A 16,084-nucleotide genomic window follows, 5' to 3' on the forward strand; every position below is an offset into this window, starting at 1 on the left:
TGGGCATGGCTTGGTGGGCATGGCAGGGGAAGGATAGTGCAAAATCTCCATTCCCTCCCCACTCCTGGGGGAAGGATATTGCAAAATCTCCATTCCCATCCCACTCTGGGGCGAGCCAGAGGTTGGCATTTACCAGTTCTACGAACTACTCAAAATTTCCACTACCAGTTCTCCAGAACCTGCTGGATTTCACCCCTGCTTTGTATGCAAAAATTACTGTAGGCTGAGTCAGAGAGAAACCCAAGAAAGTATCATGTTTTTACCTTAATTCTTAACTTTGTCCCAGGTATTCTACATCCTGATATATCTGAGTTCTGCTGGTCTATAAAGCCGTTAGAAGTCTGGCGATAGCTATTGGATCATTATTGGACACCTGTCTGGATGCTCATGTCAAGCAGCCAATCTTTAGGAAGAAATGATGTCATCCTAATAATGTTTACTGCTTTGAAATTGATTGGCTTGATATTGATTATGCCCTCAGTAATGACTCTGGAAATCAACACAACAATGTCCGTGTATTTATAGCACCACATTTCCATTCAGCAAATAATCCTGTTGGAAAAGCTGTGAAGTTTGCAGATGTGTAGTCTGATTAATTATCAATAATCACCAACCAAGTGAATTGTATTTGAATTAGCAAGAGGACAATAAGAGCTGGAGCCTTACTTGAGATTCAGCTGTGAGATAGAGTTGCTTAATTAACTATTACTATTACTTCTGGCATGACATTTTCTCTGGCTGAGACAACTGCCTACTTAAATTATAAACTCATGCAAGGCTTGAACTAATATTCAAGCCTTGGACAAATATTGTCAATTTACTTTATAAACTTTTTCATGGTGTATGATGCTTGTGCACTTATTTCTCTTTATAGTATTAACAAAAGTGATATAAAATAATAAAGATTTAAAAACCAATCAAACTAAAGCATACAAGGGCAAAATCCAATCAAAATGAAACACTAATAAGCACAATAATGCATCTAATATAGATGTGAATGATCTTCCCTGAAATTATCCATTGTATATTATCTCTATTTTAAATACATTTTGCCAGCTCATCTTGTTCAAATGGGGAAAAGTAATATTGTATTATTCAACTTAAATAATGCTTACTATTTATAATCTGATCATAAATGTCAAGATAACATAGCATCTGTGTCCATATATCTCCTGGACTTCTCTTGGTGATTGGTAGCACTGTCTGCACTTCAGTTCCTGTCTAATGTGGTAGACCTCTGCTTCTGTGGATCTGGTGTTTAGTATCTGTTCTTGTGCTGCTATGGTCAGTGCCTTAGTGCTATCTTTTAGTCTAATCCGAGTACTCTGCCAGTGAAAACAGGCTCCCGAGTTCCGTTTTTGGCAGTGACAGCCTCCTGCAACCCTCTGTCAGCAAAAATAGAGCACTTATGTATGTGTGTGTCAGGGGTGGGTTCTACTTACCTTTACTACCAGTTTGCTTTGCTTGGGCACGTGCATGTGCAGATCACCCATGATGACGTCATGGTGGGTGGGCGGAGCCTCCCGCCAGTTTTACTACTGGTTCTATAGAACTGGACCAAATCGGGGGCAACCCACCACTGGTGTGTGTGTGTGTGTATATATGTTTGTCTGTCTGTCTCTCTCTGTGTGTGTCTATATATATCTATATCTATATCTATATCTATATCTATATCTATATCTATATCTATATCTATATCTATATCTATATCTATATCTATATGTTTTCTGAGGTTTTCGTGGGTGTTTGTATGTAGGTCTTTGGTTATTCAGGTTTTCTCCCGCGTAAAATTGGAAGTGTCTTGGCAACGTTTCATCTTCATTTTCAGGCTGGTGTCTTCGGCTTCATGCTCCTAGAAGCACGAAGCTGAAGACACCAGCCTGAAGATGATGAATGAGACTTCGTTGAAAGGTCGCCAAGACACTTCCAATTTTACGCGGGAGAAAACCAAATAACCAATAACCAAAGACATACATACATACATACATACATACATACATACATACATATTTATTTCTCTTTAGCTATATATATATCTCTCCAGGACAGGATGCGCTCCTGGCTTCGTTATTTAAAGATAACATAGCCTGGTGGGCGCCCGTCCTGGCGGGTCTCTTTACTTTTATCAATAGAACAGGGAAAATTCCTGCTAGTTGGCGTTCATCAATAATTATCCCCTTACATAAAAAAGGCTCTAGAGATAACCCAGATAATTTTTGATTAATTAGTCTAATCGATATTTCAGCAAAAATTTATGCTAAGCATTTGCTTCATAAATTAGAGGATTGGATAATGAGAAATAACATTTTAGCTGAAGAGCAGTCAGGTTTCAGGAGCGGAAGATCTACTATGGATAATTGTTTTGTGCTGGACCATCTAATAACAAAGTTTAAGTCTTGGAAAAAACCTCTGTATGTGGCATTCATAGATTTGAAGGCAGCCTTTGATACAATTGATAGAAAAATTTTATGGGATAAATTAGAGGCTATGGGAATAGAAAATAAATTGTTATATTTAATTCGACTGTTATACACGGAAACCCAAGTAAGAGTTCGAGTGAATAGGACAGGATCGGTAACAAATGCAATCCTACTAAAAAAGGGCATCAGACAAGGTTGCATTTTAGCCCCAACACTCTTTAACTTATATTTAAATGACCTTCCAAAATGTCTGGAAGATACATCACTCCATGGGCCTAGTATAGGAACAAGACAGGTCAATTGCTTGTTATATGCCGATGATATAATTTTGTTGTCGGCCTCACAGGTGGGGCTACGAAGGTCACTTGGGAGGTTGGCAGCATATTGTATAAAAAATCGCCTGACAATTAATATAGAGAAATCAAAGGTAATGATATTTAGCAGGCAACAAAATATAAGGAGATGGGTTTTAAATGACAGAAGAATAGAACAAGTTCAGTCATTTACCTATTTAGGGCTAGTATTTCAGACAAATGGCAAATGGAATAAGCAGGTAAAAGCCGGAGCTCGGAAGGCTATGGCTCGGATGGCTCAATTAAACAAACTTATTTTAGAGAAAACTCCATCTTCATTAATCCCAGTGCTAAAGGTCTTCCAGGCGAAAATCGAACCAGTACTTACCTATGGGGCAGAAATATGGGGGTCAGTTAAGCTGCCTGGGCTGGAAACCCCTCAAAATAAGTTCCTGAGGAGAATTTTGGCAGTGTCCCCCGGAACCCCATCATGTGTAGTAAGGGCAGAAACAGGAGTCCATGCGACTGGCACTAGGGCCTTGTTGAAGACTGTTTATTATTGGTTGAGAATAATCGAGATGGAGGAAGGGAGGTTACCAAAATTAGCGCTAATGGAGCAGATTATCTCAAGTAATAAATATAACTGGTTATCAAGAGTTCTGAAGCAGGTATCTAGCTCTGGTATCCCTTTAAATTGGCAGCGGTACGACTATAGGCAGATCCGAAATTGGATTGCACAGAGATTTAAGGACATAAGTGCCCAATCGGATATTGCACAGGTGACAGCAGTAAAAATTTGCCCCTGGTTATCAGCCAATAAACAAATTTTCAAAATAGAAAAATATGTGCCTTTGTTTCCCATCCTGAGAAGATTCTTTACAAAATTGAGGTTGGACCAACTTGGAACAAATATGCTCTGGGGTAGACATAAGGGTATTCCTGTAAGGGAAAGGGTCTGTCTATGCGGGACGGGGGAAGTCGAAACAACGTCCCACGTAATTTTTGATTGCCCCCTATATTCAGACCTGAGGGAACATCAACTGGGCAGGATCTTTTATACCAGCACCCCTAAGTCTAAAGAGCACTTTTTGCGATATTGTTTGTTAGGTTCCAACTTGCAGTTGGTAAAATGGATTGCTAAATTTGTGGTAAAGTTGATGGGAAGGAGGACAAAGTTGGTGCAGCAAAATGCGGTAGATTGTAAGAATGACCACTTGATCTAACAATGTAATTTTAATAGCAGTTAACACTGATTGGGTAGATGCAGGGGCGACATTATAATATAATTTTAATTATATTTAAATGGTACTTTAAATTATTGTATTTTATCCCGATTTTATTTTAGATCATATTTTATTCTAATCGTATTTTAATTGCGAGTTATTCCAATCTTACTTAATTTGTTTTACCAAACCTTTGTAATGATTTGTCTTTGTAATTCTGCACTTGATATGGCCCAAAGGGCTAATCAATAAATAAAATTGATTGATTGAATATATATAATTTATATTTTGCTGATAAAGAAATAAAGGGAGACTAGTATAGAACTATTTCAAGCTATTTAGCTCTCATCAGCTAGCTACCCTTACTCGGATTCAAACTGTATATTAGGCAGTTGTATTAACTTCTGAGCCACAAGTTCTCCTCCCTTTATCAGCTTGATATAATTTTTTCTTTATCAGCAAAATATAAATTTGGTATAAAATGGTTTGTCGTGAATGCAACTGCTTGAAGGCTCCTGGATTGGAGCTGAAAGGCGAAAGGGAAGCAGTATGCTCCCTCCCATATTGGGGTAGACCAGGTGCTTCGACAGAAAAACACTTAATATATATATATATATGTATATTATGGTAACAAAATTGTGTGTGTTTGTTTATTCCCGTTTCCATTAATGTTTTACTACCTCTTTTCATTCTCAGCCTGGCAGACAATTATTCAGTTTACACACATATATTTATGTTTTTCTATCTCCTATCTTACTTTATTTCTCCATTCTAAAATAGTTTATTCAAGAAAATCATTGAAGCAATTCCTTAACTCCTAAGCTTTTTTATCTGTTCATGCATGCAGTATATGAGGCAATTTGTTTCATTCCAGGTGCACTTATAGAAATAATTAAATTTTGTTAGTAAGAAATGCATTATAAGTGATTGATTTAAAAGAGGTGTTAGTCTGAATAAAGAATGGAATATAAATTATTTCTGTTCACATATTTACAAATGTTTTGTGTTGTACCATCTTTTAAAATAAAAAAAAGGATACTATACAGTACTGTATCTTAAATTCTGTGAATGTGTGGATATATGTACATATCAGTGGTGAAATGTAAAATTTGTTACTACCGGTTCTGTGGGCGTGGCTTGGTAGTGGTGGTGGTAATATGACTGAGTAGGCGTGGCCAACCTTTTTTTTTTTACTTTTAAAACCATTTTTTCTACACCCTCTTCCACTGAAGGTTGTAAAAAAAAATGCTTTTAAAGCCTCTGACGATCCCAGCTGACTTGCCTGATCGGCAGAGGCTTTCTTTTTTTTTAAACCTCTGACAATCCCAGCTTACTTGCCTGATCAGCAGAGGCTTTCTTTTTTAAAAAAAAGCCTCTGACAATCCCAGCTGACTTGCTTGATCGGCAGAGGCTTTTTTTCCTTTTAAAAACATTTTTTCTATAACCTCTTCGGCTGAAGAGGTTGTAGAAAAAAATGCTTTTAAAAGCTTCTGATGATCCCAGCTGAGCCGTGCGATCATCAGAGGCTTTTTTTTTTTTTTACTTTTAAAAGCACTTTTTTGGCCAAAGAGGTTGTAGAAAAAATGCTTTTAAAAATAATTTAAAAAGCCTCTGATGATTGCGCAGCTCAGCTGGGCAATGCGGGGGGCAGGGATTTTTGCTACCGATTCTCCGAACCACCTGCCTCCATCGTTACCGGATCGGGTGATCCGGTCTGAACCAAGAGCATTTCACCCCTGGTATATATATATATATTGTTTTCAACATTCTGCACATTTCATGTAGCATCCAATGCTGACATTTTTGGTAGAGAGAAAATACCTAGTAGATTTTCTACTATTTATATCTTTCTGGTCATAACCCAATTCTGATCTAATTCAGTTAATGGAGTCACTTCTTCAAAATTTCTGCTTCGTAGTTTTTAAGAGGATTTAGCTTGAAGCATTAAAAATTTAAAGATTCCTGGGATTGGTAAAGGATGCTAGAATGGTTACAAATCAATAATATATTAATTGATAAATATGCCACCCAACAAGACTATTTTATGCACAGAAATGGAAGGTCATCTCGATCCCCACAATGGATGAATGGCTACAAAAACTGATGGAGTTAGCAGAGATGGCTAAATCGACTGTTTTGATCAAAGAAAAAAAAATACAAATACTTTTATTTCTACTTGGAAACCACTTCTGTACTTTGTGCTTGAGGTGGAAAAAAAATGAAATTTTGATTTTGGGTTTTACCGAGAAATGTAAAAGTAAAAAGTTGAGGTTTGATGTTAATTCTACTGCACCAAAGGGAGTTGGAAGTCAATGCCTTATTTTTCCTTTCCCCTCCTTGTTTTACTTTTACTTTTACTTTTGTATTTTCTTTGTATGCTATATCATAAACTAATGAAATTGTTTCAACCTAAAAAGAAGAAGAAAAAATAATGAAAAAGTATAAAGATAAACATGTCACCCCTCTAACTCTGCATGTCTTACTGAGAAATATGATTTGTTTGGGACTTAGCTGTGGTGGCACAGTGGTTAGAATGGAGTACTGCAGCTAATTCTGCTGACTGCTGGCTGCCAGCAGTTTGACAGTTCAAGTCACACCAGCTCAAGGTTGACTCAGCCTTCCATCGTTCCAATATTGGTAAAATAAGGACCCAGACTGTTGTGGGCTCTGTAAACTGCTTAGAGAGGGCTGGAAAGCACTGTGAAGTGGTATATAAGTCAAAGTGGTATTGTTATTGCTTTTAAAAAGAGACATTTAAAAGCTTATTGATATAATGCAAATGTCTCATTTATTCCATTCCCTCTTCTGAGGATTCAGCTAGATACCTTCTGAACTATTTATTCATGCATTAGTTAACTTCATTACACAGCACTTGACATCTGATTGTCAGATGCGTGAATTATATTGCAAAGCATTGCAATATTGGGACTGATAGGACATAATGTGAGGTTTCACATAATTCACATATTACCATCATGACCTGAAGCTGAAGTACAAATAGAAAATCCAAAAAACAAGGCAAAATTATTGCTTGAAGTATTTAATAGATTCATCACAAAATAACAAAAATAATTGGCGTGAAAGAAATAAATTCATTTGCAGGACACAGACAAAAGCAACTTTTGTGTATGCTTGCGGTTGTTACAAACTGATTGATGTGAAGACTGTGTTGGTTACATCTGTGATATCTGTCAAAAGCTTTAAGAGTGTTTTAAAAAAAATGCAATACAACTGAACTGCATTTTAGATAGCCAGCCCATCAAGCTGCCACCTTAATTTTTTCACATGTAATTCCGTAAAACCAATTATGTAAAGGCATATTGCCTTTCAATGATAGAGACACATTGTGATTTAAGATGGCCTCAACAAATATGATTTTGTTTGTCAACTAATAAGAATTCAGAACTCTGAGTCTAATTATATGTGCCTCTTAACTAATTTGGTGTGAACAATAGAATATCCCAAAAGCGCTGTGTGAAGAGTTATATTACAGTGGATCATATTCTGTCTGTTTGTCCAATCTGTGTAGAAATTTTGTTTCTTGTTTATGTTTAAAAAATATATATAAGCAGGAATAATGTTCAAAGTATCTTGAAACCTAAGTGAGATTCATGGAAACAAAACAAAAATAACTTTTTCTGAAGAATTGCACAATGCAGTAGTTCACAGAAATAGATGGATGAAGTCTTGTTCTCCTACCTTTGGTCCTCCGCACAGGACCAATTGATTGATTGCAATCAATCAATCCTCTGCACAGTTTTATTAGTAAATAATTTGTTGGCATGTTTACCCTGATGGTTCAAATGGCAGCTTGAGATTGGGGATATGAAATATGAAAAAAAAATGGAAGTAGATCTTTAATTTTGATCCAGGATCACCCTACTAAAAATTAATACTCATTATGACAGAATCAGTCCTACAATTTAAGTAAGACTGACTGTAGCATAGGGCCTTAGTGGAGACAGGACAAATATAGTAAGAAGGGGAAGCAATGCTCAGTAGCAGAAAAGCTCAAGTTCAATAAGTGGCATTTCTAGGACTGGAAAAGCTGCTCCTTGTTGATGGTGACACTACTGATAAATTCAACAACTCTCTCTTAAGAGTGACACAATCTCATATATTTCTCTTAGGAAGTGAAACTTTCTCTGTTATGGATAGATTTCTGAGTCATTCATTGACATGGATGATGAGTACCATTATTCCATTCCCATCATATTTTCAAGTGCAACTGTAGAATGTTACATCTTACAGGCTTTCCAAAACATTTCTTAACAGCAACTTAAGAAGTGTATTTTAATTTATTTTCAGAATGAGTCACAAATAGTGATTAAAACCCACTATATTATTTCATCTCCTTTTCATAGGCGAGGCCAAAGAACAACAGTCATAAAGTGAATCAGAAATCCTGGAGATTTCCTAGACTAGCTTTCTTCAGTATAGGCACTTTCCAGATCTGTAGACTTCAGCAACCTGAGTTCTCAAATAGTATAACCATTGATGAAAATTTCAGGGAGTTGAAGTCTTTAATCAAGAGGGCTTCCTATCAAATCAGCCAGACAGTCAATTGATGAAAACATCAAATGTTTGCTGTTATGTCCATTTAAAAAAGCAAAAACAAGGAAGGTTGGAGTCTTTCTTTCCAAACATCTGCCAGTTATGATCTCAATTGTTATGATAATCAAGAAAGAAAATGTGTGATATAAAGAAACAAACAAATAAAAAAAAGATAGGGGTTATAATCCACACACCTGAACAGTGAATAATAGTAAGCGCACATTACCTTCCCATTAACATCAGAAAAGTTTTCACGCACCAAGCAATGACCCTAGTCTTCTGCTAAACTTCAGAATTATGTGATCTGTCCTCTTATTCACACAATTCCGTTGACCCTAAACTTTGTCAACTAAATCTATATTACACCTAGATCGCAGCCACAATATTATTGGGAATTTTGCTTTAATCATAGGAGCACGTTGACCATGAAATGTTCCCACATAAGGACTATAGTATTATTTTGTTTTTATAGCAGATGCTATTAGACACATTTACTGTTTCAATCACACCCATTATTCTTTGTGCTCTCTCTTAGGCTTTCTATGAGATTGCCATCTACTGATCAATAGTTACTGAGTTTTATTTCAGAAGTAATTCCCGTAAAAGAGATTAAAAATACCTTTCCCAAGCCTATAGAAAGCAGAGATGCTCCAGAAATGAGTATATATTTTGCAACCAGACAGTTTCATTGTTTTCTTCCCCACTTCATGCAAGCAGTTATCCTATATTAAAATGAGCTTCATATAGCTTTCAGTAACCTGGCCTCAAATAATTACTTGACATTTCTTTGTGCTCTAATTCTGATTCTGCTATTTGCTTCTGCTTGATATTTCTTCTTCACTTTGGGCAACCAAGAATATGCTCAATATGTCCACATAAAAATGTTTTTGTGTTATGGACAAAAATAAGATCTGGTAGATGGGTATGTGCATACATGACCACCTTTTATCAAATAGTTACATAGACGTTCAGAGAGAAGAGAAGTGCATTATGGAAAACAGTTCATTTTTGTATTATTATGGTTCATCACACAGACAGCAGGATGTTTAGACTGGATTTGGCATTTTTGTCCACCTATCAAGTCCTTTTCAAGGATCTGGGACAGGTAGATTTTTTTGGTGGTGTTAGAGTTATCATTGCAGGATGTATGATGCTCCAAGCAAAATTGCCTTTTGTAATTGACTGATGGTGAATTTGTCAATGCCAATGGTCCAGTTGTTTTGGAATTCCACCCAAGGCACCTATTATTATTGATACTATCTTTGTTTTCTTTTGCCATGGTCATTGTAATTCTATTTGCAGGTTTTGTATTTTGTGATTTTCTCCTTTTTTTTCTCTTCTACTCTGCTACATCATCATCATCATCATCATCATCATCATCATCATCATCATTATTATTATTATTATTATTATTATTATTATATTTTTATTCATTAAACTTGAAACTCAGTCAACTGAACATTTAAAAATGTATCATAAATACCATTGGCTGGTGCTAATAGTTGATACAGGTTGCTGCCAACATCCTAGGTATCAAGCAAGTACCTTCTTAAAATATACGATGTTCCAAGTAGTACAGTTTTTTGCAATTTCACTGGTGTTATTGCAGGAAGCTGCAATTTCTTGATGTGGTTTGTAAAATTTTTGGACATGGTACCAAGTGCCCCGATGACAATGGGTATCACCGTTACATGTTTCATCCATAACCGTGTAGTTTCAATGGCCAGATCACAATATTTCATGATTTTTTCCAGTTCTTTTTCTTCAACTCTGGCATCTCCTGGTACAGTGATATCAATAGCTTGCCCGCAACAACAGTGATATCTGGTGTGTTGTGTTCCAAATGACGATCTATCTGTATTCAAAAGTCCCACAAGATCTTCACCATCTCAGTTTCAACATTTTTTTCCATTTTATGTTCCCATGACTTCTTGGATACAGGTAGGGCATATTTTTTACATAATGACCAGTGGATTAATTTATTATTATTATTTACTTTATTCATTAAACATGAAACTCAGTCAACTGAACATTCAAAAATGCATCACAAATACCATTGACTGGTGCTAATGGTGGTATTATTATTATTATTATTATTATTATTATTATTATTATTATCATCATCATCATCATCATCATCATCATCATCATCATCAGTAGTAGTAGTAGTATTTATTAAATTTGTATGTTGCCCCCTTGACTGTCAGGTATTGAAGATGCTGAGACTTCTACTACCCTGAGGAGGATCTTTGAGGCTCTATCGTAAGTACCACTCATTCAAGTGCTGTTGTAACTTTGAATGGTCACTGAATGAATGGGTTTAACTCATGGGGAACCTATACTGTGGTTTTTATGGGACTTCTATGCTACTCCAATTTAGTAGGACTTGAATGGCTTTCATTCTCTTTTTACAGTAAAAATAAAATAATAAAACAATACAACAAAATAATAAAAAGAAAACTAATGATAACAGAAAAAGCAGCAAAAAAAATCACAAAAAAAGGCTATGAAATGATGAAAAGCCTTTCAGTGTGGTACAGTGACAATTTGGAGCATACATACATATATACATACATACATACATACATCTATATATATATAAAAGCGAAAACCACTCACGCCATAATCACGAAATCTCCAGAATTGTAAAGCCTACAAACTTGAAATTTGCTACGTATGTTCCTCTTGGCTTCTAGGTGCTCACTAAGAAAGGATTATTCAAAATGACCATCAGAGCATTAGTATTTCCTATATTATAATTAACATCATACTATACCAATCTAGGGATGCTTTTTCCATGATGTCAAAGTGCCTGGAGGTGGTGCAGGTCTGGATGGGTAGGAACAGGCTCAGACTCAACCCCTCCAAGACGGAGTGGCTGTGGATGCCGGCATCCTCTGATCTAGTGGCCACATCACTTGTGATGGGAGCGGAGTTGCTTACTCCCTCAGAAAGGATTTGCAATCTTGGTGTCCTCCTGGATTCACGGCTGTCGCTAGCTGACCATCTGACCGCCGTGACCAAGGGGGGCCTTTGCGCAGGTTCACCTTGTGCGCCAATTGCACCCTTTCCTAGACAGAGACTGACTTCGTACAGTCATCCATGCTCTTGTCATCTCTCGCCTGGATTACTGCAATGCCCTCTACATGGGGCTGTCCTTAGGGTGCCCCCGGAGGCTCCAGCTGGTCCAAAATGCAGCCACGCTGGTTGTTACAGGAGCTGCCCATTACTCCCGTGTTACACCTCTCCTGCGCGAGCTGCACTGGTTACCAGTAATCCTCCAGATCCGCTTCAAGGTGCTGGTGCTTACCTATAAAGCCCTTCATGGCATGGGCCCGGGGTACTTGACGGAGCACCTACTGCCTGCCTCTCACCGACCAGCATGCTCACATAGGGCAGCCCTCCTCGGGTGCCGTTGACCAAGCAATGTCAGCTGATGGTGCCCAGGATGAGGGCATTCTTGGTGAGCGCGCCGACCCTCTGGAATGCCTTACCCACCAAGCTCCGAATGGCTCCTGACCTCCGCTCCTTCTGCAAGGACCTAAAGACGTGGCTTTTTAAACAACTCAGGGTGTGTTGTTTAGTTGGTGGTGTTTTTAATTGGTTTTAATATGGGTTTTAAATTGTGGAATTTTAATTATGCTAAATTAATTATATTTTTTATTGTTCTTTGGTTTTTAACCTTTTGTGAGCCCCCCGAGTCCTTTGGGAAAAGGGTGGCATATAAATTTAACCAAATAAATAAATAAACATGCTCTGATGCTAAGGAGTTCTACTCCCCCTCCCCACCTGAAAAGAAATCTGTTCCAAATGCAAAGCACAAGCAGAGGAGAGGAGTTTCACTTTCAGTTTTACTTTCACAGCAGGAAGCAGCTTTAATACAGAACACTTGAGCTAAGCCATGGCCAGGCTCCTTCCTGTCTCCTTCTTGCTCACACAGCAAATACTGTTTCACTTTCCAAAGAGCCCTCTGATGCTAAGGAGTTCTACTCCCTTTCCTCACCTGAAAAGAAATCTGCTCCAAATGCAAAACACAAGCAGAGGAGAGGAGTTTCACTTTCATTTTTACTTTCACAGTAGCAACTAGGGGATAGGATAGGGAAGGCTTCGGTCAGGCAAGGCTGAGGGAGAGAAGGGGATAGGATAGGGGAGGCTTCTGTGGGGCAAGGCTGAGGGAGAGATGGGGATAGGATAGGATAGGGTTCTGTGGAGACTTCCGGTTTGCGAGCCTCGGCGACGGCGGTGTTTCTTTAAAGACCGCCAGCCCCGCCGCCTGTAGAGCCGCCCCGCGATCGAGGAGCGGCTCGAAAACTCCAAAATCTTGAAGATTGAAGGAGAAGAGACAGCAGGGTACAGGTTGAGCCCCTGTAACCCCCCAGGGAACTGTTTCTGGGGAGGAAACAGGCGTGGCTCCCTTCCAACCTGCTGAAACTCCGGGCGGCGTGGGACGTTTCTGCTAATTAGCAGAACAAGCCGGCAGCAGCAAACTCTTAAAGCGAAAGGAACTAATTTTAACAAACAACGGAAATATCAACTTGAATCCAGAAACTTGAAAACTGCAAGTATCAGTGCTTTGTTGACTTTCTAATTTAAAAGAGAAAGTGAGTGAGTGAAAGTGATTTGAAAAAAAATGGCGCCCAGCATTTGAGTTAACGAGCTAATGAAAGTGGATTTGTGAAGCCTTCCTGCTTTGTTACAAAGTTATAAAGCTGCTACAAAGTTGCTCTATCTAAAGAAAAAATTTCTTTTTCTAAAATTTGACTTTGTTTTACTTCAGCTTCACTTGATTAAATCTGGGGGACTTTTTTAGAAGCTTTTGTGGAAGAGGGAAAGGAAAAAGAACTTCCCTCTTTAGAAAAATTAGCTTACGTGGCACAATGGCTTCAAAGAAGCAGGAAGGGAAGGCATCAGGGGGGGGATCCCCCACACATAAACATCAAACGCAACTTCCCCCTGCTCAACAGTTACAAACTCAGAAAAAAGAAATTGATGTGGGAGATTTAAAAGACTTTATTTCTAAAACTTTGGATGAAAAATTTCAAGAATCTCAACAGGAAATAGATCATAAACTTCAAAAATCACATGAGGAATTTCTGCAGGAAATTAATGAAGTTAAAGATATGGTGAAGCAGAATCAAAATATGGTGACCAAAAAAATATCAGAAGTGGCGTCTGGCCTGGCAAATTTTATTGGGAAAGTTGATTTTAAAGTTGAAGAACTCAAATTAGAAGTTAATGTTAGGATGAAAGATAATGACTATAAAATTGAAGAAGCTGATAATAAAATGCAGAGAATTGAAGATGAGATTGTCATGATACAATTCCGGGCGATGGAATTTGCCATACGGCTTCGGGGAATTCGAGAGGAGGAGAGACAGGACTTGAGACAAGTTTGCTCTGAAGCCCTGGCTAAGATCTTACAAGTTAACCCTGATCTGGTATTTCACAAAATAGATAAAATTTACAGAGTGAACTCTTGGGTGGCCAGACAAAGACAACTGCCTAGAGATGTGGTCATATATTTTACTGAGAGAGAAATTAGAAATGAAATCCTCCAAAAATCTTTTCACACCTCTGTACAAGTGGGGGGCTCACGACTTGTAATTTTTAAAGAATTACCTCCTAAAATGCTGAAAGCTAGAAAAGAATTTGGTTTTCTTGTTAAGGAATTGAAAGACTTACAGATACCCTTCCGGTGGGATGCGCCAGCTGGGATAATTTTTAGATATAAGGGAGAAGGATATCGATTGAATACTGTGGAGAAGGCACAACATTTTTATAGTACTATTCTTAAGGAAAGAACACCATCTCCACGTACATCTACAGTTTTGGAGATTAAGGAGAGTGAAGAGAGGCAATTGGAAGAACAGCCTAAGCAGGAATTAGAAAATGTGCAAGGTGCAGAAGGAGGTTTTCTGAGTGAGCCCTTGCTGGATTCTTCTCCAATTTTGGATTTGATTCAGTTGACTGAAGTTAAAGATCAACGTATAACTAGAGCTCAATCCAAATTACTTAAACAAAAGCAACAACAACAACAGGAAAGACAAGACAAGAAGGCAGCAAAGAGTACCCCACAAGAGAGTGGAGCTATGGGAGGAGCAAGATCGAAGCTCTTGGATGAACTTCAAATATTTTGCTCTGCGCTCCAGAAACAGGCCGATGACCCTTAAGTGTTTATCTTGGAATGTTAATGGGTTGAATTCAGCACAGAAAAGGAAGAAACTATTTACATATTTGAAACAATTTAATAATGATATAATATGTTTACAAGAAACGCATATTACAACTCAAGATCAGAAATATCTGATAAATTCAAAATTAGGAGTACATTATATATCTTCAACTTCGCAGAAAAAGAATGGTGTGGTTATTTATGTAAATAAAAAATTAACAGCAAAAGTTATAGAAGTAGATCAAGATGGTAGGTTTGTAGCAATTGAATTGCTTACAGCAAATGGTCAAATTCTTTTGATTGGAATTTATGCTCCCAACCAACAACAGGATTGTTTTTACAAGATGTTACATACTAAAATAGTGCAATGGGACTATAGATCTATTTTATTTATGGGAGATTGGAATGGAGTAATTGATTCTAAATTAGACAAAAAGAGCTTGGCAAAGTCTAGAATTAGACTACCGCAGACTTTTTTTGATTTGAAAGAAGATATGGAACTAAAAGATGTTTGGAGAATACATAATCCAAATGAATTGGATTACACTTTCTTTTCCGATAGACATAGATCCTTTTCTAGGATTGATTTTATCCTGTTGTCAAATGATCTACTTATTAAGACAAAAAGAACAAAGATTTTTCCAAGAACTTTGACTGACCATAGCCCTGTATGGATAGAAATTGAGATGGATAAGGTTGAGAGACGTTCTTGGAGATTAAACGAGAATTTGTTTAGATATGAAAAAAATACAATAGAACTTAAAAAGCATTTGAAAGAATTTTTTGAGATAAATTTGAATAAAGGTACCCCAATTGAAATTGTTTGGGACGCTAGTAAAGCTTATATGAGAGGGGTACTTATCTACATGAATTCTAAACATAGACTGTTCCGACAAAAGAAAAGATCTGAGTTGGAAATGGAAATAAAGAATAAGGAACAATTACTTATTAAAAACCCAACAGATGAAAGAATACGAAGTGCTATAAAACTTTTGAAAGACCAATTTCAAATGCTTATGGCGGAACAAGTTGCAACAAGTTTACAATACGCGAAGCATAATACATTTTGCAATGCCAATAAACCGGGCAGATGGTTGGCTTACACACTGAGGAAAAAACAAAGTATACGGACTATTGATAGTATTAACATTGGAGGGAAAGAAATTTTTCAACAAAAATTAATTAAAGAAGCTTTTGTGGATTATTATACTAAATTATATGCCAAAGAAGAGGTGCAGAATGGACTTATAGAAAAATATTTAAAGGATAAGAGAGTTACAAAAATTACTGATCAACAAAAGGAAAGAATGAATTATCTTATAACAGAGGAGGAGATAATAGCAGCAATTAAGCAGCTAAAAACAGCCAAAGCTCCTGGCACGGATGGTTTGACTGCAGTGTATTACAAAACTTTACAAGCTG

At 37.3% G+C, this 16,084-nt stretch overlaps 1 protein-coding gene across 1 annotated transcript in view; it reads left to right on the top strand.

Annotated features, from left to right (window-relative positions):
• Positions 1-3,291: 3,291 nt before the first annotated feature.
• EYS (eyes shut homolog) overlaps positions 3,292-16,084 on the top strand; it is an 871,663-nt gene continuing 858,870 nt past the window's right edge. Inside the window, exon 1 of the mRNA XM_070932259.1 lies at positions 3,292-3,492. Coding sequence (XP_070788360.1) covers positions 3,292-3,492 — 201 coding nt within the window. The remainder of the gene's footprint in view (positions 3,493-16,084) is intronic.

This window comes from Pituophis catenifer, unplaced genomic scaffold (genome assembly GCF_029215685.1).
Source record: "Pituophis catenifer annectens isolate HBS135680 unplaced genomic scaffold, rPitCat1.0.hap2 SCAF_1, whole genome shotgun sequence".
Taxonomy (NCBI): Eukaryota; Metazoa; Chordata; class Lepidosauria; order Squamata; family Colubridae; genus Pituophis; species Pituophis catenifer.